The 23,222-nt window shown below is 48.7% G+C and overlaps 2 protein-coding genes across 3 annotated transcripts in view; one reads left to right on the forward strand and one right to left on the reverse strand.

Annotated features, from left to right (window-relative positions):
- The window catches only part of AFAP1 (actin filament associated protein 1), a 192,588-nt gene extending 176,198 nt beyond the window's left edge, over positions 1-16,390 (reverse strand). For both annotated transcript variants that reach the window (XM_010370025.2, XM_030924508.1), the window contains exon 1: positions 16,230-16,390. The gene's annotated coding sequence lies outside the window, so the exon portion shown is untranslated. The remainder of the gene's footprint in view (positions 1-16,229) is intronic.
- Positions 15,718-16,630, forward strand: LOC115892735 (collagen alpha-1(I) chain). Its single transcript, XM_030914450.1, is given in 4 exon segments — positions 15,718-15,978; positions 15,980-16,040; positions 16,043-16,119; positions 16,121-16,630. Coding segments are annotated over 4 exon segments (909 nt in total).
- Positions 16,631-23,222: the final 6,592 nt, after the last annotated feature.

Genomic DNA, 23,222 nt, shown 5'->3' on the forward strand with positions numbered 1-23,222 from the left:
TTCCCCACTCCTCATCAGCCACTCACTTACATGTCAGTCTCTGCCACACGCAAGTGACGGTGCCGACTCTCTTGCCGCAGCAGCTCTGAGAAAGTCGCCTCTGCCTGTCTCATGTGGGCGGCCTTCCTTTATTTCCCCCAAAGAATAAATCTTAAATGACGGGCTTCTCTCTACATGGCCAAGCTATACAATTCAGAAGCCCAGCATGGCAGATTCCAAGCCTGGAAAGACCATACACCCCTCAGGTCTTCTTTCCACAAAACACAGCTTCCTTGAGCTCTTTTTTTTTTTTTTTTTTTTTGAGGCAGAGTCTCGCTCTGTCGCCCAGGCTGGAGTGCAGCGGCCAGATCTCGGCTCATTGCAAACTCCGCCTCCCGGGTTCACGTCATTCTCCTGCCTCAGCCTCCCGAGTAGCTGGGACTACAGGCGCCCGCCACCTCGTCCGGCTAGTTTTTTGTATTTTTTTAGTAGAGACGGGGTTTCACCGTGTTAGCCAGGATGGTCTCGATCTCCTGACCTCGTGATCCACCCGTCTCGGCCTCCCAAAGTGCTGGGATTACAGGCTTGAGCCACCGCGCCCGGCCTCCTTGAGTTCTTCAGTCACTCCGACCAACCAGGGAAGGAACCACGTGTTGTGGAAAGATCAAGGGCCTTGAAATCAAACTTCTGAGTTCATCAACGACTTCATCTTTCTACTTAAGAAATTACATGGCCTTGGCCAGGCGTGGTGGCTCACACCTGTAATCCCAGCACTTGGGGAGGCCGAGTTGGGTGGATCACCCAAGTTTGGAAGTTCAAGACCAGCCTAACAAACATGGAAAAACCCCGTCCCTACCAAAAATACAAAATCAGCCTGGCGTGGTGGCGCATGCCTGTCATCCCAGCTACTCGGGAGGCTGAGGCAGGAGAATCACTTGAACCTGGGAAGCAGAGGTTGTGGTGAGCCGAGATCATGCCATTGCACTCCAGCCTGGGCAAGAAGAGCAAAACTCTGTCTCAAAACAAAACAAAACAAAACAAATGACATGAACTTGAACAATTTTCTTAACTTCTCTAAGCCTCTACCTTCATCTTCAATAAAATAATTTTACCTCCAAGATTGCATTAAATGGAATCCCACATGTAAAACAGCTGACAAATATTAGGGGCCCAACAGCTGTGCGCTCCTACTGCCACCCCACTTTACCCCAAGGGAGAAGCGCAAGATGTCCAGAAAAAGCCTGTTGATCCCTACACCTCAGCATCCTGTGTTCACACAAGGCGCAGTGGCATCCAGACTTACCGGGGTCACCCAAATACAGGACACGTTTTGATTTTTCAACTTAGGTGCACATGGCTTCTAACGTTCACCATATAAGATCCATAATTTAGAAGAGATTTTCCTACACTACCCCATGGTTCTATTTTAGCAGACTTAGATGTGCTATAATAGCTCACTCTCTTAAGCCCTCTTCAGTATCAAAAACAAAACTTTAATCTGTAACACAGTTATCAGCAGTGAAAGTGGAAAAGGTACCTATGAGTCAAAATGACCCTCTGCCCCGCCCCGCCCCACCCTACAAAAAGCTGTTCAGGAGTATTCGGGCTGCTTATGAGAATGCTGTCTGTATTCCCAGGGACAGACAAACACCTACCCTGGTTAGAAGCTGCACTGCTCAGCCTCCAGGGTAGAAAGCTCCCCACACCCTCTACCCAAGGAGAAGAGAAGCAAAGGGGGTGGCCAGGCTCCAGGATGTGGACTGTTTAGTGTGGTTTCTGCAGTCCAGGTCACCGCCATGGGTGAAGCTCTTCCTTCCTTCTTTTCCACCCAAGTGGCCAAGGTCCTATGGCTGCTGCAGGGCCTCTTCCCTATGAGTCAGCCCAGCCATTCCCCTTCCCCCTTCTACTTCTTCTTCTTTTTTTTTTTTTTTTTTGAGACAGAGTCTCACTCTGTCACCCAAGCTGGAGTGCAGTGGCTTAATCTTGGCTCACTGTCACCTCTGCCAACCGGGTTCAAGCAATTCTCCTGCCTCAGCCTCCCAAGTACCTGGGATTACAGGCACCCGCCACCATGCCCAGCTAATTTTTATATTTTTAGTAGAGACGGAGTTTCTACTTGTTGGCCAGGCTGCTCTCGAACTCCCGACCTCAGGTGATTCACCTGCCTTGGCCTCCCAAAATGCTGGGATTACAGGCATGAGCCACTGCGTCTGGCCGAGTCAGCGCAGCCATCCTGACTTTTTGTTCTGGCAAAATTACTCTCTCCTACATCTACCCTCCAAGTAGCTAAATCAGAGATCTGGCCCTTGGGGTAGGCTTGAAGAATCCCTGATTTTGGTCCTCAAGAGGTCCCACCAGGGTCTGGGACAATTCCAAGACTTGTGTTCTTAAAGAGGAAAGAAACCTCACATACACGGCTCTCGCAGAGCTCAGGCGAGCCCATATTGGAGGCAAGGCTTGGGAGGCGGCCCTAAGGTTTGGGTGTGTCATCTATGATAACAGCTAAGAGATCTGAAGCCAGCTGTCTAGGTTCAAACTTCAATTCCAACAGCACTGGCTGTGTGATGTTAGACGACGTCCCCAGCCTCTCTGTGGTTCAGTTTCCTCACTGTAAAAGGGCCACAATAATAGAGCTGTTCTAAAAATTAAGTGAATTAGTGCATATAAGGTATTCAGAACAATGTTTGTCACATGGGGAAGTTCAATAGACACGTATTGAACAGAGTAACTTAGCAATTAGTAAATATACTCATGCAGGCCAGGCGCAGTGGCTCACGCCTGTAATTCCAAAACTTTGGGAGGCTGAGGCGAGAGGGTCACTTGAGCCCAGGAGTTTGAGACTAGCATGGGCAACACAGCAATATTCCATCTCTAAAAATAAAACATATATGTATATATACACTCATATATTCACAGTGTATTTATAATATACAAAATGGCTGGAATACAGACTTAACTATTTCCAAAGGGTTACTTCTAGAGAAGGGGGAATGCAAATTTCAGCTTTTTATCCCACACATATATTCTTGTATCATCGGAAATATTTAAGCAAATTGTATGTATAAATTTGCCCCAAAACACATAGCAGAACAATGTAGTTTTGACTCAAAAATCTTCAAATCATGATGGAATTGTCCTGTGAAAGTAAAGTTAGAGAGATGAAAAGTCTCCCTCCAGCCTGAATGCTCTTTCATATGACCCATATGACACCAACCAATGCAGACACCCCAATCCTTTCCCCACTGTCATAAGAAGTTTTCAGTAAACTGCATTCCCCTTTACAAACTAGATGATAGTTACACTTACCAGGCAAGAACATGAATCCAGTTCTGCTTTTTCAAAGGCCAATGTTCCTCACATAATAGCAATGCATTCTTCAACCGCTCAACTGCCCACAACACCTCAGCTCTCTGTTTTACACAACTCAACGAGGCCTGGGAGAAAGCAAGTGCAAATTTCACTTACTCAGTAACAACACATCCCGCCTGATTCCTCTGCTGGGCTAGTTCTCAAGTCATCTTTTTCTAAGCTTTCATTCGGCTCTACCACACGTACCTAGGCTGGGTAAAACACTTTACCAGTTTTTTTTTTTTTTTTTTCGAGATGGAGTTTCACTCTGTCACCCAGACTGGAGTGCAATGACGCCATCTCGGCTCACTGCAATCTCTGACTCCCAGGTTCAAATGATTCTCCTGCTTCAACCTCCCAAGTAGCTGGGACTACAGGCGTGCCACCACACCCAGCTAATTGTTGTATTCTTAGTAAAGATGGGGTTTCACCATATTGGCCAGGCTAGTCTCAAACTCCTGACCTCATGATCCGCCCGCCTCGGTCTCCCAAAGTGCTGGGATTACAGGCGTGAGTCACCGTACCTGGCCTACTTTACCAGTTTTGTTCTTGAATTAAACCTGTTATTACTATCAATGTCAATCAGTGCCATTTCATTCACCGTATGACACACACACACACAAAGTACTTCATACTCGCTCCACCTGTCTGCTTTTCTGCAATGGCTGCAGTGTTCCCCATCTTACATGAGAGGCACAGAAAAAGACAATGACTTCTCCAAGGTTTTGTAATTCACAATCAGTGGCAGAACCAACATGCCCAACCAGGTCTGGCCAAGGCCTGTGTTTCAGCCACACCACCTGGTTGCTGCCCCTAAGGCTCAATGGGCAAGTAACAGATCACTCCGATTGCAGAGGCTTCAGAAATGCCTTCCACCATGGTACAATGGACGGTTCGCTCTCAGGAGGGGAGGCAGGGGTGGGAATCAGCACACAGTTCTGCTAGGTTTCTCATGCAGGGCACGGACTATGTATTTTGTGCCTTGTTTTGCAGGTGAAATGTCTCCTGCCCCCTGTACAACAGCTTTCTTTGTCCTCTCCACATAAAAGTACAACTGAGATCCTCAGGGGCAGGCAGTGATCACTGCCCTCTGCCACACCTGACTGATGTCCCAACAGGTGGACACACAGGATCTTCTTTATGGCCCAGGCTGCCCCCATCTGCTAAGCATCAAAGATGACACACAGGATTTACAGAACATGAATGACATGGAGGTGACTGCTTTATCTCTGTTGAAAACTTACTGCACTGTCCTAAAAAAGAGAATTCAGGAAAAGCTGAACATTTGAGGCTGGCTGGCTGTCATCTTCAGCTGCTGAGAAAGCCTCTGCTGCTTGGTTCCACTGTGGAAATCCAACTCCTCCCTCAAAGTCCAACTCAAGTCCACCTCCTCTGCGGTGCCTGCCCCTTCCTCCCTTTCAGAAGCATGTGCTCCCTCTGCAGTCCCAGAGCATTCTATCGCCACCTCTGGAGCCACACTGTGCCAGCCTACAGCCAGCTCAGTGCACAGCTGCCTCTCCCTGTAGTGTACCTGCAGGCCCCACCTGGGCTGGAAGGCTGCCTCCTTCTCCACACAGAGGCGGCACTCAGGAACTACTGAATGAGGGAGGGAGTGGATGAGCAAGATCAGCCAAGGGCCACAGGGAGTGGCCTGCAGCTCCCAACAGGTACAGCCCCTGCCCTGCCAATCCGGAGGTGCTGGCTCTGTTCTCAACAGGGCTGCTAAAAGCTCCATTATAACAGCTCTAGGCCACAATGACCAACTTGGTGTCAGGCCCTAGAGACACCAAAAATCCTAACAAATAAAGAGGCCACGTATGCAGCATGCTGGTTAAAAGCACAGGCTTTGGAGTCAGAGCTTGAAATCCACTTATGATGTGACCTTGAGCAAGTTACTCAATGCATCAATCTCATTTTGTCACCGGCAAAATGAGGACATTATCTGCCACACAGTGTTGCTGAAAAAGTAAGAGAGGTGACAGACACAAAGTGCTTGGCACTTACTTACTCTTACTGGTTTATGACAAAGAAGAGGATACAGGAACAGCCAAATGCAAGAGACGCACAGGGCACACCACGGGGCAGAGAGGTCGGGGCTCCCATGCGGTCCCTGGAAGTGCCACCTCCCCAGCACCAAATGAGTTCACCAAACCAGAAGTTCTCCAAACCCAGTATTTAGAGGGTTTTATGGAGTTTTCATAACATAGACATGATTAAGTCTTGGCCACCCGTGACTAGCTCAATCTCCAGCCTGTCTCGTCTCCCCTCCCAGAGGTAGGGGTGGGGCTGATACGTCCAACTCTTTACTCATGACTCATCTTTCTGGCAACCAGCCCTAATCCTGAACCTGTCCAGGAGCCTGAAGCCACCTGTCATCTCATTATCATACAAAAGACACTCCTAGCACCCCAGAGATTCCAAAAGTCTTAGAAGCTCTTGTGTCAGGTATGGAAACCTAAGACCAAATATTATAACCAATGATGTTCCTATCACTCAGGAAATTACAAGGGTTTTAGAAGCTCTGGGCCAAAAACCAGGAAGAATACTAAATAGATACACTATTGTACTATGTAGCCCACTATCACGATAATTAATTTTTGAGACAGAGTCTACCTCTGTTGCCCGGGTTGGAGTGTAGTGGTGCGATCTCAGCTCACTGCAACCTCCACCTCGCAGGTTCAAGCTATTGTTGTGCCTCACCCTAATTTTTTTTTTTTTTTTGAGACGGAGTCTCGCTCTGTCGCCCAGGCTGGAGTGCAGTGGCGCGGTCTCGGCTCGCTGCAAGCTCCGTCTCCCGGGTGCACGCCATTCTCCTGCCTCAGCCTCCTAAGTAGCTGGGACTACAGGCGCCCGCCGCCACGCCTGGCTAATTTTTTTGTATTTTTAGTAGAGACAGGGTTTCACCGTGTTAGCCAGGATGGTCTCGATCTCCTGACCTCGTGATCCGCCCACCTCGGCCTCCCAAAGTGCTGGGATTACAGGCGTGAGCCACCGCGCCCGGCAAGTATTTAATTTTTAAACAAAATCTGATACTTGACCGACAACAATAGTATATTAAGTGACATGGTTTTTTGTTTTTGTTTTTGTTTGAGAGAGGGTCTTGTCCTGTTGCCCAGGCTGCAGTGCCGTGGTGCAATTCTAACTTACTACAGCCTCAAATTATTGGGATTAGGTGATCAACCTCCCGAGCAGCTAGAACTACAGGTGTGCATCACCATGCCCAGCTTTTTTTTTTTTTTGGTAGAGGTGGAGGTCTCGCTATGTTGCTGGTCTTAAACTCCTGACCTCAGTGGATCCTACTGCCTCAGCCTCCCTAGGTGCTGGGATTACAGGTGTGAGCCACCACACCAGGCCCAAGTAGTGTATTCTAAAATTTTTTGGAATCCAACCACTTTGAAAATGTATGGAGAGCTATAAATCATCTCCCCATAAACACATGGATGCATATACACAAAATTGTTGCACAGGATTTTGGGGACTTCATAAATTTCTGAAAGCCAGGTTAAAAACCTTAGGATTACAGATTTTGGTTTCTTTTTTTTTGAGACAGAGTCTCGCTTTGTCGTCCAGGCTGGACTGCAGTGGCGTGATCTCCGCTCCTGCCTCAGCCTCCTGAGTAGCTGGGACTACAAGCGCCCACCACCATGCCCAGCTAATTTTTTGTATTTTTAGTAGGGATGGGGTTTCACCATAGCCAGGATGGTCTCGATCTCCTGACCTCGTGATCTGCCCTCCTCAGCCTCCCAAAGTCTGGTATTACAGGCGTGAGCCACCGCGCCTGGCCCTAGATTCTGGTTTATTAAAGGAAATGTATTTCAACTCAGAGCTTGTCATTTATTGCACAGGAAAATAAAAACTTCATTAAAAAAATCAAAAACACCCACATGATAAAATGAGGTCCTGCTTGGTTTTAAACTACTTGGTGACCACCATCAGTTATTTTCTTGACTACAGGATGCACCTAATTCCTAACTATGAAAAAAGGTACAAACATTGTTTATTGGGCTTTTGGCTTCAGCCTTGAAACAATCGGATTCTCTCAAACTCAGGAATGTGAATCGCTGTTGTGTTGATGCAGCTGTTTCCATTCTAGAAATGGACCTGGAATCATGTACTTTTCACCCATGGGGAGTCCTTTGTGTAAAACTTGAAAAGGCAAGGTCCCAAATTCCCCATATGGGTGTTTCTTCCAGTAGAGGAATGACTCTAATGACTTCTTAGCAAAACTTACATAATCAGGGCGGGCCATCAAAATACTCCAAAACACAAAAGTTTAGCTCCATTTCTGACGGAACTGTCTCCACTGCTATCAATCTCACCAACAGCCTCACATCAAGTCAGAGAAACGGTTTTTTCACTTAAGAAGGATCTTCATGGCTGGATGCGGTGGCTCACACCTGTAATCCCAGCACTTTGGGAGGCCAAGGCGGGCGGATCACGAGGTCAGGAGTTTGTGACCAGCCTGGCCAACATAGTGAAACCGCGTCTCTACTAAAAATACAAAAATTAGCCCGGCTTGGTGGCACGTGCCTGTATCCCAGTTACTCAGGAAGCTGAGGCAGGAGAACTGCTTGAACCCAGGAGGTGGAAGTTGTGGTGAGCTGAGATCGTGCCACTGCACTCCAGCCCAGGCAACAGAATGAGAGTCCGTCTCAAAAAAAAAAAAAAAAAAGAGAGGGATCTTCATATTCCTGCCAATTTGTAAAAAAAAAAAAAAATTGGTATCTGTTAACCAGAGGCAATGAAAAGCACCTCCCAGGCCACTGTAGTAAGTGGATTGGTAACTGTGGTGGGAGATTCCAACCCCCGGGACCTGTGACTCTGTCACACAGCAAAAGGGCTTTGCCACAGGCCTTAGGAGGAGTATCCTGGGCTATCCAGGGAGGTCCAATCTAATCCCATGAACCTCTAAGAGCATAAAACTGGCCAGGCACGGTGGCTCACACCTGTAATCTCCACACTTTGGGAGGCCAAGACCGGCAGATCACGAGATCAAGAGATGGAGACCACCCTGGCTAAAATGGTGAAACCCCATCTCTACTAAAAATACAAAAATTAGTCGGGCGTCATGGCGGGCACCTGTAGTCTCAGCTACTCAGAAGGCTGAAGCAGGAGAATCACTTGAACCTGGGAGGTGGAGGCTGCAGTGAGCTGAGATCACACCACTGCACTCCAGCCTGGGCAACGGTGCGAGACTCCATCTCAAAAAAATATGTTAAAAAGGGCATAGAACTTTCTCCGAGTGGAAAAAGAGAAATGCACACAGGGGAACTGGAGAGCCTGACCAGGTCCCTGGCCTAGCTAGTCCTGAGCTGATGGGACCACATGCAAAGACCAGATAGAGGCCTCAGGAGCTGAGGGCAGTCCCCAACAGATGGCCAGCAAGGGAACAGACACCTCAGTCCTGCAACCACAAGGAACCATATTTGGCCAAAAGCGCTTGGAAACAATTCTCCAGTGAGGAATGCAGCCCAGCCCACATGGTGATTTTTGTCCAGTGACACCCATGCCAGACTTCTGCCCCACAGAACTGTGAGATGATACAATTTCAATTGTTTTAAGCCACTAAATTTGTGGAAATGTGGCAAAGCAGCAACAGAAATGGATACAGTGATTTACGTGGAAACCCCTACAAGAGTGTCTGGCACGGTGTTGACATCTGACAAGTGTTTCCTGATTTCCTTATATCCCAAGGCAGGGCTGGCCACACTCCATCCAAAACAATAGATGATAGACTTGTTCTGACAAAACAGATTCAGTGAATTACAAATGGCCCAGAACACCTACGAATTTTAGGTTTCAGGTAAGTGATTGCCTTTCCTTTCACTTAGAAACCTCCCAACGCTCATCTTACCGATAAACTCTAAGTACCAGGCAGGAGACTAAACACCAGACAAACCCAGCCCCAGATGCCCCGAGGGAGCCCATCCCAGCACTCACTCCGCTGCACTGAAATGATGTCCAGGTCGGTTTATCCCACTAGACCAAGAACTCCAGCTCTCCATGTGTGAGTCACCAGTGCTGCCTCTGCAACTCTGCTTCTAGGACGGTGCTTCTGCACTTCACAGGAAATCTGTATCAATGTTTGTCAACACTATGTATGACAGTGTAACTTAATATCTGCACAGAAAACACAAATTCTTTGAGGACCAGGGCCAGGTTTATAAGCCTTTGTACTCCCACTGCCACTGTCTGGGACATCAGAGGCACTCGGTAGAAGTTGGTGAAGAGAAAGAAAAGGCAGAGGAGAGGAAAGCAGGACCAACATCGCAGACACAGATTCTGAGGTGGCTGCAGGAGAGGCAGGGCAGAGAAACCTCCTGGATGCTGGAATGGGGTTCACTGTGATACCTGCTGCTGGATTTCAAATGTCAAAGGTGATGCTTTGCTGACCTTGACCTCTGACTGCCCTTTAGCTTTCCCAACCTCAAGACAGGGCACTTAGAAACTGCAATGTCAAGAAATTCTGCTTCATTAAAGCACGGGAATGTTATTTACATGGACGTTCATTACTTCATTTTTTACATGGGAATGTAAATAATTGAAGAGATTGTTAAAGACTAAATCATGCACATTCAATAACTTTGTAAAATATTAATGATAACTGAAACACAAATTTTGCTGTTCCCTAAAAATGCTAAAATATAAAACAATACTGGTAATTAAAGATAGAAAACAATCCTAATGAAGCTCCCCAACAGACACATTAAAACTTCTCTGTACATTAAACATTTGGGATTTCTTTTTTTTTTTTTTTTTTTGAGACGGAGTCTCGCTCTGTCCTCCAGGCTGGAGTGCAGTGGCAGGATCTCAGCTCACTGCAAGCTCCGCCTCCCGGGTTTACGCCATTCTCCTGCCTCAGCCTCCCAAGTAGCCGGGACTACAGGCGCCCGCCACCTCGCCCGGCTAGCTTTTTTCATATTTTTTTAGTAGAGACGGGGTTTCACAGTGTTGGCCAGGATGGTCTCGATCTCCTGACCTCGTGATCCACCCGTCTCGGCCTCCCAAAGTGCTGGGATTACAGGCTTGAGCCACCGTGCCCGGCAACATTTGGGATTTCAAAGGAAAACCCAGATTCATTCCATTCTTAATATGGCGTTTAAAAAAAAAGAAAAAAAATCTTAGGTAATACAATATTTCATTTAAAATTTACAAAATTCCATTACATTCATGATTTCATTTGATCCTCAAAACAATCTCCTGAGGTAGGCAGCACAGGTATTACTAACAACTAACTCCATTTTACAGGTAAGGAAACTGAAGTTCAGAAAGTACTTGGACTTAACAAAAGCTTTAATAGGGCCACATAGCAAAACCAAATCCTCTGCTCAAAAGAACTAGAATAAGTTATCCTTTACATATCATTCATGCTTATATCCTGTCAATATCCAAAAATGTGTTGAGGTAGCCTGCAATAATAGACACCTATCCCATAAAAACATTAAAAAGAAAAACAGCGGGGGAAAAAAAACCAGCAGGTGACATGGGAGACAGAGGAAGGTAGATAGCAAAGACTGAGACTTAGAATCTAAGAAAACTTCCTGTCTGACCTTCCAGTTCCAGGGAGATGATACTAAAGGAAGCAAGATGGTTTATAGACTCATCAACTGACAAAAGAGAGGCTGCAGCAGTTCTGAACTATGAAACACGCCTGGCAGCCACAGCAAATCTCTAGGACAACATACCAATGGCATCAAAGCAAGAGTATACTTCAGTGATAGAGTGAATTAAGTTCCCTGTTTGGGACCCAGGCCAGGGCTAGAGAAAAGAACTCTGAAATGTAGAGCTCAAAAATATATCCTCTGTCGGCCAGGCACAGTGGCTCACACCTGTAATCCCCAGCACTCTGGAAGGCCGAGGCGGGTGGATCACGAAGTCAGGAGATGGAGACCATCCTGGTTAGCACTGTGAAATCCTGTTTCTACTAAAAATACAAAAAATTAGCCGGGCGTGGTGGCAGGCGCCTATAGTCCCAGCTGCTTGGGAGGCTGAGGCAGAAGAATGGTGTGAACCCAGGGTGCGGGGCTTGCAGTGAGCCGAGATCCCGCCACTGCGCTCCAGCCTGGGCGACAGAGCAAAACTCGATCTCAAAAAAAAAAAAAAAAAAAAAAAAAAAATATATATATATATATATGCCCTCTGTCTTCTCCATACCCATGTGTCCCCTTCCATGAGAGACTTCCTTTCATTTAATCCACATAAAAATCAAGCCTACTCTAAATGAAAAATACCTCGACACAGAAGCAGCATTAACTAGTTGTTTTATTAAAACATTAATAAAATCTAGAAAACCATAAAGAAAATCTGTTCGTGTTTTGAAGCCCTCTCCTAAGATTAGATTCCCCAAAAGAACAAAGTCATGGGGCATATAACAAAGATCTTTTCCTAAATTAAGATAAGAATGCAAATCAAAATAAAGGCAAAATCCTACTGAGTGAAGCAAAAATTGTAATTCAGTAGCTTACGACTTGACCAAATGGCTATTTTTAATCCCTATAATCATCCAAATAACTAGGAATAGCAGAGAAAATTGTGTCTCCTTTCTACAGAGACATGTGGCTTTAAGAAACTCAAGCACATCAAATTCCCACCTTACCAAACAGATAAATTGGAAAGGAGTTTAGTATTTTATTTTTAAATCATTTATTTACCTTTTTATTTTTTATTTTTTTTTTTATTTTTTAAGACAGAGTCTCGCTCTGTCGCCCAGGCTGGAGTGCAGTGGCCGGATCTCAGCTCACTGCAAGCTCCACCTCCCGGGTTTATGCCATTCTCCTGCCTCAGCCTCCCGAGTAGCTGGGACTACAGGCGCCCGCCACCTCGCCCGGCTAGTTTTTTATATTTTTTAGTAGAGACGGGGTTTCACCATGTTAGCCAGGATGGTCTCGATCTCCTGACCTAGTGATCCGCCCATCTCGGCCTCCCAAAGTGCTGGGATTAAAGGCTTGAGCCACCGCGCCCGGCCTACCTTTTTATTTTTTAGAGAAAGGGTTTCACTCTGTCACACAGACTGGTGTGCAGTGGCATGATTATAGCTCACTGAAGCCTCTAATCTTGGGCTCAAGTGATCCTCGCACCTCAGCCTCCCAAAGTGCTGGCATTACAGGCGGAAACCACAGCACCTGACCTCACTATTTTAAAGAATTAATTACCATATTCCTTAGAATTGTAGCTCCTTTATAGGTCATTCAACATGTGATGCAATTTTTTACAAGTGGTTTTTTTTGTTTTGTTTTTCTTTTTTGAGATGGAGTCTCACTCTGTCACCCAGGCTGGCGTGCAGTAGTGCAATCTCGGCTCACTGCAACCTCCACCTCCCGGGTTCAAGTGATTCTCCTGCCTCAGCCTCCTGAGTAGCTGGGACTACAGGCGTGTGCCACCACACCCGGCTAATTTTTTGTATTTTTAGTGGAGATGGGGTTTCACCATGTTAGCCAGGATGGTCTCCATCTTCTAACCTCGTGATCTGCCTGCCTCACCCTCCCAAAGTGTTGGGATTACAGGTGTGAGCCACCATACCCAGCCACAAGTGGTAATTTTTTTTTTTTTTTTTGAGGCGGAGTCTCACTCTGTCGCCCGGACTAGAGTGCAGTGGCCAGATCTCAGCTCACTGCAAGCTCCGCCTCCTGGGTTTACGCCATTCTCCTGCCTCAGCCTCCCGAGTAGCTGGGACTACAGGCGCCCGCCACCTCGCCCGGCTAGTTTTTGTATTTTTAGTAGAGACAGGGTTTCACCCTGTTAGCCAGGATGGTCTCGACCTCCTGACCTCGTGATCCGCCCGTCTCGGCCTCCCAAAGTGCTGGGATTACAGGCTTGAGCCACCGCGCCCGGCCCACAAGTGGTAATTTTAAACTATCCTTCAAACCATTACACAAAGCCAAGTACATCTACTCAAGGCACTCTCTAATTTCCATTTACTCCCATGTTACTCACCAAAATAAAATGTTAAATTGGAACATATTCCACATGACACTTAAAAGATCAACAAAACGCTCCTGAAAAGTTCTGAGCTCAACAACTCCATTAATGAGAAAAAAACAAACCAACTGGATATAGTGAAGATGCCGCACATAAAACACAATTGTGAAGAATATGCAAGATATTGCCAAAAAGCTGCTTAAGGTTTCATCACAGATACTTGTCCTTAACTCTGAGATACAGTATATACTCGTGTAACTGAACTTGTTTAAAAGGAAAAAAAAGGGGAAGAAGAAAAAGAACTTCCACTTTAGAATCCACATTTTCAAAAGCCTCCATTATTTACACCATTGCCGGGAAGAGAATTTTTCTCTGCTATATTTGCTTGAAAGAATTAAAGGTGTAGGGCAAAGATTCTTGGAAATTACGTAGTTTACGGTCCTCAAAGGTGAGAAAAATGAAGCCCAGAAGAGAAGGCCTTCCAGGAAAATTCCAGAGCCGGAGGTAGATCCAGTACATTGTTTTTGTTTTGAGAGGAAGTCTCACTCTATGGCCCAGGCTGGAGTGCAGTGCAGCCATTTCACTCACTGCAACCTCCGCCTCCTGGGTTCAAGCTATTCTCCTGCCTTAGCCTCCCCAGTAGCTGCGATTACAGGCGCCCACCACCACGCCCGACTAATTTTTGTATTTTTAGTAGAGACCGGGTTTCACCATGTTGGCCAGGTTGGTCTAGAACTCCTGACCTCAAGTGATCCGCCTGCCTAGACCTCCCAAAGTCCTGGGATTACAGGCGTGAGCCACCGCGCCCGGCCGACCTGGTAAGTTTTAATCAAGTACTCTGAACTATGCAACACTAGGAAGTAATAGAAGAAAAAGAAATCTAAAAACCCTCTGGAGAGTCAAAGAAGTCCAGATTTAAAACAGCATGAATACTTGGATTCATGGTATTGAAAAAGGACCTCGCATTTACCCGCATGTACAAACTGCCTGCCCACCTCTATCAGAGCATTTTTCAAGCTGTGCTACAGTTAACTATGTACTGCCCAAAGCCAATCTGTCCCTGCAGATCATAAGCTCTTAAAGACCAGGACTTCAGGAGAACAAGCAAAACTTCAGAGAGAAGGGAGTCACCGAAACAGAGTTCATAGCAATGGGTTGACAGGAGCTGATGACTGGAGGTGGGCGGTAGTGTTGGGGTCTGGGACAGCGGAGGGCAGAGAAGGCAAAAGGGCCTGCATGACACGCTACAGGGCTAGGAGCCACAGCTGAGGTGATTAGTTCAGTTTTGTCTTTTTTTTTTTTTTTTTTTTTTGAGACGGAGTCTCGCTCTGTCACCCAAGCTGGAGTGCAGTGGCCGGATCTCAGCTCACTGCAAGCTCCGCCTCCCGGGTTTACGCCATTCTCCTGCCTCAGCCTCCCGAGTAGCTGGGACTACAGGCGCCCGCCACCTCGCCCGGCTAGTTTTTTGTATTTTTTAGTAGAGACGGGGTTTCACCGTGTTAGCCAGGATGGTCTCGATCTCCTGACCTTGTGATCCACCCGTCTCGGCCTCCCAAAGTGCTGGGATTACAGGCTTGAGCCACCGCACCCGGCCCTAGTTTTGTCTTGTATGCCTGTTACTTATACACCATCTCTTGTTCAGAAAGAACTTCAGGTTGAGTATTTGGATTCCTTGAGCCTTCCGCTGTTTGTCTCCAGGACATTTAACACTCTGAAAAGGGGAAAATTGTACAGTTCGATTTTGCTTCCTGGGACATTACAGGTTTTTCAAAAGTCTGATGAAAGCATTCACTAAAGAGTGATTCCACTTTCTTTGGTGGCTGAGAAATACAGCGTCTGAGGGGCAGCATCAGGTCTTCCCATCAAGCTGAGGTCGGAGTCTCCCCACCCACGGACCTCACCCTCGCTCTCCCCTCATAAATCTGACCTCTAACTGTAACTGCCTTGGCCTCATTCCGTGGGTGTGGATGCTCCTGCTTGAAACGCATTTTCCAGCCCGCCAAATTCTTGGGACTGAGAGCTACAAAGTTCAATCTGGCTTTCCAGATTTTTTTTTTCCCATTACTAACGGAAGAAATCAAGAAGCGCCGGGCAGAACGGCCCTGCTCCCTCCAATCAGAGCCCAGCCCGGGGCCAGAGCAGGAAGCGCGGCGGTGGGACGCGCGGTGACAGCCCCTCGCCCCCCGGGACCCGCCAGCCAGGGCAGAGGTCGGTGCGGCCGCTGCGCGACAGCTCCGGGCCCGCGCCTCTCGCTTCCTCCCGCCGGGCAAGTGAGAGGATAAATCATGGGGCGGGGGCAGTGCGCCCCTACTAACCGCGCCCCCCACGCACGGACCCCCGCTACACGCGCGTCCCAGGCGGGGTCGACCCAGACGAGCCACGGGGCGGCGCACAGCCCCACTAGCAGGGCGGCCAGGACCCACGCGCGCGGGTCTACGCAGCGACCTATAGGTGACAAAACACTCAGCCGTCATGCGGGGACGGGAAAAAGCCCCCACCCAGAGTCACGGACCCCCTCGTCCGAGGGTCCGCGCAGTCCCCTCGGTGAGTCTGGCGAAGCAGTCTCGCTGGGAGGGAGGGCGGGGAGGGCGGCGGAGTCTCCCACTCGCGGTGACCCGGTCCCCGCCCCACGAGTGAGTCCTCGCAGGGCCCCCTCTGCCGCACGCGGGGACCAACCACGCCGCGGGGGGACCGGGCAGAAGCCAGCGCCCAGGTCCATGCAGTCCCCTCCGCGGCAGACGGGAGGAGCCGGGGAGCAGTGGGGACCGGCCCCCACCCGCAGGGCGACCAGGACCCCGCGCGGGCCCACGCGGTATTGCAGCAGGTGCGAAGCCCCCGGTGCCACCCGAGGCCGAGACAAAGCCCAGGCGCACGGACCCCGGATCCCGACCCCGGAACCTGCGGGGCCCAGCTCGGAGCCGCCACGCCCGGGGCAGAGACCCCCGCCCGGTCCGGAGACCCCGTCGCCCGTCGCGCCGTCTCACCTCAGGCCGCCGCCTCGCAGTGCTCGTTCCTCGCCGCGGCGCCTGGGCCGACTGGAGCGCAGCTGAGCAGCCGACAGAGCCGCAGCAGCCTCAACAATGGAGCCCCGGGGCGGGGCCGCAGCCGCCGCTTCAGCCCGTGTTCCCCGCTCAGGATCCGGCTCGGATCACTGAGCTGCAGCCGGCGCGCGGCTGCGACCGGGACACACACCGCGCAGGCGCACACGGCCCCGCCCGCCGCCTGCCGCCCCGCCCCCAGCGGAGCCAGGCGCCCAGGGCCCGCCCCCCGGCCAATGGGGAGCGAGCTGCGCGGAGAGGGCGGGGCCTGGGGGAACAAAGGGAGGTTGGGCGGGGCGGCGTTGGAACTGGGCGTGCGGGGTCCCGCGGGAGGACGGTACCCATGAGCTGGCCAGATCCTGGCCTCCTAGAAGACCCAGCTCAACGTCCACTTGGAGTCTGCTCTACAGGACACGCTCATCTCAAGCCCAGAACTCAGGCTTTTAGGGCAGAGAGCGAGAGACAGGCTTGCTTTACAGAAAGGGAAACTGAGGTCCAAGGAATAGGATTGCCTGCTGCCCGAAGTCACGTAGTCCCGTTCACTCGTTCACCTTGTCATTCAGCAAACATTTGGAAGCACGTATGGTGGGCATTAGGAGTGAAATAGGGCCGGGCGCGGTGGCTCGTGCTTGTAATCCCAGCACTTTGTGGGGCCGAGGCAGGCGGATCACTTGAGGCCAGGAGTCGAAACCAGCCTTGCCAACAAGATGAAACCCCCGTCTCTACCAAAACTACAAAAGCTTAGCCGATCGTGGTGGTGCGTACCTGTGGTCCCAGCTACTGGGAAGGCTGAGGCAGGAGAATCGTTTGAACCCGGGAGGTGGAGGTTGCAGTGAGCTGAGATCGTGCCACTGCATGCACTCCAGCCTGGGCGACAGAGTGAGACTCTGTCTCCAAAAAAAAAAAAAAATTAATAGATGGGAAGTAGAAGCGAACTTAGGCCTTCCCTGAAGGAGCTTGGCCAAGGAATACCTGAAATGTCTCTGCATCTCTTTAAGGTCTGATAAAGGAACCAGGAGCGAGCACTAATCACTTCCCTTTCCTGCCTCAGAGCTTTCATGTGTTTGCTGTTCCCCGCCTGAAATGCCAAGTACCAATGGTATTTATTTATAGAAATGGGGTCTCCCTATGTTGCCCAGGCTGCTCTCAAACTCCTGGCCTCAAGCTATTCTCTCGTCTCAGCCTCCCAAAGTGTTGGGATTACAGGCATGAACCACTGTGCCCAGCCCTGATTGTCTTTAAAACCTCTTTCCTCATCTTATTTGAGCCTCCTGCATCATGTGATCCCACACCCTTGGTTTTCCTGTACCTCCATAGCTGCTCCTCTGTGGGTACCGGGGACCCACCCCCTTCTCTGCCCAACTTGTATATGTCTGGACTCAGGCCAAATGCCCTTCCATTTGCAGTGGGCACTGCCACAGGAAATCTCATGCCCTTCTGGGCTTCACAAACTATCCACATGCTCTACTGCCTGCCAGAGACGCCCATCCCAGTCAGATGCCCAGCCCTCACCTTTCCCAAAGCCCCAGCTGGACACAGGGAAGCATCTCAAATTTTCTGTGGGCCAAAACAGAGTGCTTTATTAGTGCCCTAACTTGCTCATCCACATTCTTGTGATTCTCTGTAAACAGCCCCTCCATCCACCCAGCTGCTCAGGTGAAAATCTCAAATCCTCCTCCAGTCCTTCCTCCCCGAACCTCTCATGCAGCCCTCTACCTTCCTAGGACGCTGAGCACCCCTCACTCCCAGCGCCAGCTGGGGTGCTGTCTGAGTGGCTGCCTCCCACTTGGCATGAAGTGTGACCTCTCGCCCGGTGTGGTGGCTTATGCCTGTAATCACAGCACTTTGGGAGGCTGAGGCGGGCAGATCGCTTGAGGCCAGGAGACTGGGACCAGCCTGGCCAATATGGTGAAACTAAAATACAACAATTAGCCAGGCATGGTAATGCGTGCCTATCATCCCAGCTACCCTACCCAGGAGGCTGAGGCAGGAACATTGCTTGAACCTGGAAGGCAGAGGTTGCAGTGAGCCAAGGTCACACCACTGCACTCCAGCCTGGGCAACAGAGCGAGACTCTGTCGCAAATTAAAAAAAAAAGAAGAAGAAGAAGTGTGACCTCTCTAAGGCAAGGCAGTGTCCCACGCTGACTCAATTCCATGTGCAAAACAGGACCTGCGCCCTGAAGGCACTCACTCAGGGAGGCTGCTGGGATGGGTGCATGCACAGTTAAGGTCTTCATGGTGGCTGGGGCTGACCCCATCCCCATCGCTCTTCCCACACACACCTGCACACTCATCACTCCCACACTCGCACCCACCACTGAAAGCCTGGCCGCTAATCTGATTTGCCTAACAAGGTCTCCAGATGAACATCACATGCTTCCCTACCTCTCCCCTGCTAGGGCCCCACCGTGTTCTGGGATGTACTCAGGGATCAGGAGAACAAAACCTCAGGGAGTGAAAGGACATTCCAGGGTGCAGGCCTCTGCATCCCCCTCCATGCCCTCACCCCTGCCTGACACACCCTCACCCCTGTACCTGGCCAGCTCCTACCAACCTTTAAAGTCTCACCAAGTTCAGTGGTGGAAGCCACACCCTAAAGTGACTGACCCCCCAATGACCTATGCCCTTGTATAGTCTTCCTGACCTTGGGTACGAGCAAAACCGGTGACAGGCTTCTAACCCACAGAGCCTGGCAAAAGCAATGGGATGTCGCTGTCACAGTGCATCACCTTCGCACACTAGAGAGAAAGGTTCCGCCTGCAGGTGCTGCCAGAGGGAGATGCTGTGCTGAGAAAGGACCTTTGGAGGGGCCCCGTAGGCAAGGAAGCAAAAAGCTGGGCCCTTGCCAAGCGGGTCCGAGGAAATGAATTCTGCCAGTAACCTCAGCGGACCTGGAAATGGATACTGCCCTGGTTGAACTTCAGATGAGGATGCAGCCCAGCTGCTTAGCGTGAGATCCCAAGCACAGGACCCGCTAAAATGGGCTCACCTCCTAGGTTGCCAAAATTGGCTTAAAGGTGTGTGTTGTTTTAAGCTTCTAAGTTATTGCCTATGAAAGTGTTAAAATATGAGACAATAACTTAGGTCCCCTCCCCATCACACACATTCTTCTTTCTGGCATTCATCACAATTATACTTATTGATTTAAAATCTCCCTCTTGGCTGGGCGCAGTGGCTCGGGAGTTCCAGACCAGCCTGGCCAACATGGTGAAACCCCATCTCTACTAAAAATACAGAAATTAGCTAGGCGTGGTGGTACATGCCTGTAATCCCAGCTATTTGGAAGGCTGAGGCAGGAGAATTGCTTGAACCCAGGAGGCAGAGATTGCAGTGAGCTGAGATTACACCATTGCACTCCAGCCTGAGTGACAAGAACAAAACTCTATCTCAAAAAAAAAAAAATTTGTCTCTTGCCACTAGCATGAAGGTCCCATGAGAAGAAAAATGGAAACTCTTGCTCATAACAGTGCCCCAAATGCCCAGCATGGTGTAGTTCTAGGGCAGTTGGTCGATGGATGGTGGACACTGCTAGTTGGAGGGCCCAGCTGGCCCTCCCAGCTGCCTTCTCCCTGGTCATGTTCCATTAGAGAGAACAGAATACTTTCTTGCCTTTCCAGCACCCCTCTTAATGAGGATTGGCCAAGTGACGTTGTCCTGTCCCGGGAGACATAACTGGAAGTTGGCTGATAGGTTTTTAGCCGTGGTGTGCTGGGGCGATTTGAACCAGTACGTGAGTGCTGACCGTCCATTGTTCGGGAATTCTGCAAGTTGGTTGTGTGACACATTCAGTACTTAAAAATATTAAATAATATAAACTCGTAAATTAAAAAATGCATTAGACCAGGTGCAGTGGCCCACGTCTAACACGTTGGAAGGCTGAGGCAGGAAGATCACTTGAGCCCAGGAGTTCAAGACCAGCTTAGGCAAAAAAGGAAGACCCTGTCTCTACAAAAAATTTTAAAATTAGCTAGGCATGGTGGTGTGTGCATGCAACCCTAGCCACTCAGGAGGCTGAGGTGGGAGGATCGCTTGAACCATCTGTTCAAGGCTCCAATGAGCTATGATAGTGCCACTGCACTCCAGCCTGGGTGACAGAGCCAGACTCTGTCTCAGAAATAAACATATTTTATATATTAATAAATTTATCATAAATGTATATTTACGTATACATTTATGTATTATAATTATATATTTAGACATAAATATATTTATTTTATTTTATTTATTTATTTTGAGATGGAGTTTCACCCGTCGCCTGGGCTGGAGTGCAATGATGTGATCTGGGCTCACTGCAACCTCCACCTCCCGGGTTCAAGTGATTTTCCTGCCTCAGTCTCCTGAGTAGCTGGGATTACAGGTGTGCACCACCACGCCTGGCTAATTTTGTATTTTTAGTAGAGACGGGGTTTCTCCGTGTTGGTCAGGCTAGTCTCGAACTCTCGACCTTGGGTGATCTGCCCACTTCAGCCTCCCAAATTGCTGGGATTACAGGTGTAAGCCACCGTGCCAGCCTATATTATATATTTATTTATTATAATTATGTATATTAATTTTATATAATTATATATAAAAATATAAAACAAAGATAACAACTCATCAAAATGCATTATTGCCTGATTATTTTACTCCTACTAAGTTCTTGAAGATTTGCATTTCCCGCGTCAGTAGGTGGAAATCCTAAATCATAGTGTGCTGCTGACTTCTCTCCCCAACTCCGTAGTCAGCAATGTCATAGTGATAGCTTGAAATCAGACATAGTAGGAGAATTTATACATAACATGGCAACTGTTACAAATCAGGACTTCCCCTCTTCCTCCTCTCCCCCAACATACCAGCACACCCCTGATTTTGAAGGAAGTGTTTGCTCTCTTGGAAAAGGAAAAGACACAGCGGAGGCTGCCTTTTCCTCAGCAGCAGGGATTATGATCACGAGCACGGGTGTGATATCTGCAGCTATAGTGGCTATTGTGCAGCCATCTCATACACTACAGGCAAGAGAATCAGAGAGATTCTGAACCTTGCACTACTGACCCAGTGAAACAACACCAGCAATCACTGACCCCCAGATCCTCTGTTGGGTAGAAAAAACAAATCCCTTTTTATCGAAGCCTCTGGTCATCAATTCTACACTTACTCACAGGATTCTGTAACTGAAGCATGGAGAATTAATATGTGTTGAATTAGTAAATGAAAAAACTCGGCCTGATTCTTGAACATGTACTTGGAAACCTCTCACCACATTCCTGCTGAGACATCCACGTCTATGTCTACTAGGAAGAAGCTAACTACCCAGTGAACCAGTCCAGGCATAGTATGACAGCTCTGATTAGCAGGAAGTTTTTCCTCTTGTGAAACTGACTTTTTCTTTTTCTTTTTTTTCTTTTTCTTTTTTTTTTTTTTTTTTTTTTTTGAGACAAAGGCTCACTCTGTCACTCAGGCTAGAGAGCAGTGGTATGAATATGGCTCGCTGCAGCCTCCATCTCCTAGACTCAAACAATATTCCTACCTTACCCTCCTGAGTAGCTGGGACTACAAGCGCATGCCACTAAACCCGGCTAATTTTTTTGTTTTTATTTCTTTTGTAGAGATAGGGTCTTGCCATGTTGCCCAGGCTGGTCTCGAACTCCTGAGCTCAAGCAATCCTCCTGCCTCGGCCTCCCAAAGTGTTGGGATTACAGGTGTGAGCCACCATGCCCAGCTGAAACTGAAATTTTCTGATCTCTTGGGACCTCAGAAAATAAGTCAAACCCTTCTTTTCCACCATAGCCCTTCTGATGTGAAGAGTTTTCATTCTCTGGAAAAACAAATCAGGGTTTATTGATCCAAGAGTTGGACCAACCCAGTTTGTGGAAACTCCTGACTTAGTTTGATACCGTGAAGGACTAGTTGCTGGAATGAGTGACCGACTGGAGACTTCTTCCCAGGCTTTTGCATTAACACATCCTTTGAGGAAAAAACATAATCACGAACTATTCATATGCCAAAGAAAGCTTCATCTCCATGACACCTTTGATGCAGTCCTCTTCAAGGGAGTAAATCTCGCCTCTGGCACCTGGGCACCTGGGCACCTGGTGGAGATTCTGGGCCTGGTTTAGGATGTGCTGTCAGTTCGCCAGTGCAATCAGAGCTCACAAGGCTGCTGCGTGCTTTATCGATAACTAACAGATAATCACAGTTAATAACTGTATTTGTTATCGATAATGCACGCAGTAGCCTTGCGAGCTTTTATTGCCTCACCCCACCTAAAGGCTTAAAACAACTCACATTTATTATCTCATAGTTTCTGTGGGTCAGAAGCTTAACTGGGTGCCTGTGGCTTAAGGTTTCTCCCAAGGCTGCAATCAATCCATGAGCTGGGGACGTGGTCCCATGAAAAGTCTGGACTCAGAGAAATGTTTCCAAGCTCACTCGCGTGGCTGTACACAGGCCATATTTTCTCACCAGCTGCTGGCCTTCTTCTGTTGCTGGATTAGTCCATTCTCACATTGCTAGGAAGAAATAACAGATGGAGTCACTTCCAAGAGAAGAGGTTTTATTGGCTCCTAGCTCTGCAGTCTGTACAGGAAGCATAGCAGCATCTGCTTGTGGGGAGACCTCAGGAGGCTTCCAATCGTGGTGGTAGGTAAAGGGGGAGCAGGCACATCACAGGGTGAAAGCAGGAGCAGGAGGATGAGGGGAGAGGCACTGCACACTTTTAAATGACCAGATTTCATGAGAACTCCCTCCTTATCAGGACAGTACCCAGGGAGATAGTGCTAAACCATTCATGAGAAATCCACTCCCCGAGTAAGCCGATCACCTTCACCAGAACTCCACCTCCAGTACTGGGGATTGTATTTCAATATCAGATTTGAGTGGGAACACACATCCAAACTCTATCAGTTCCCTACTGCATGAACCCCACATAGGGTAACTCACAAGAAGGCAGCCCACCTCC

This window comes from Rhinopithecus roxellana, chromosome 2 (assembly GCF_007565055.1).
Source record: "Rhinopithecus roxellana isolate Shanxi Qingling chromosome 2, ASM756505v1, whole genome shotgun sequence".
NCBI classification, from domain to species: Eukaryota; Metazoa; Chordata; class Mammalia; order Primates; family Cercopithecidae; genus Rhinopithecus; species Rhinopithecus roxellana.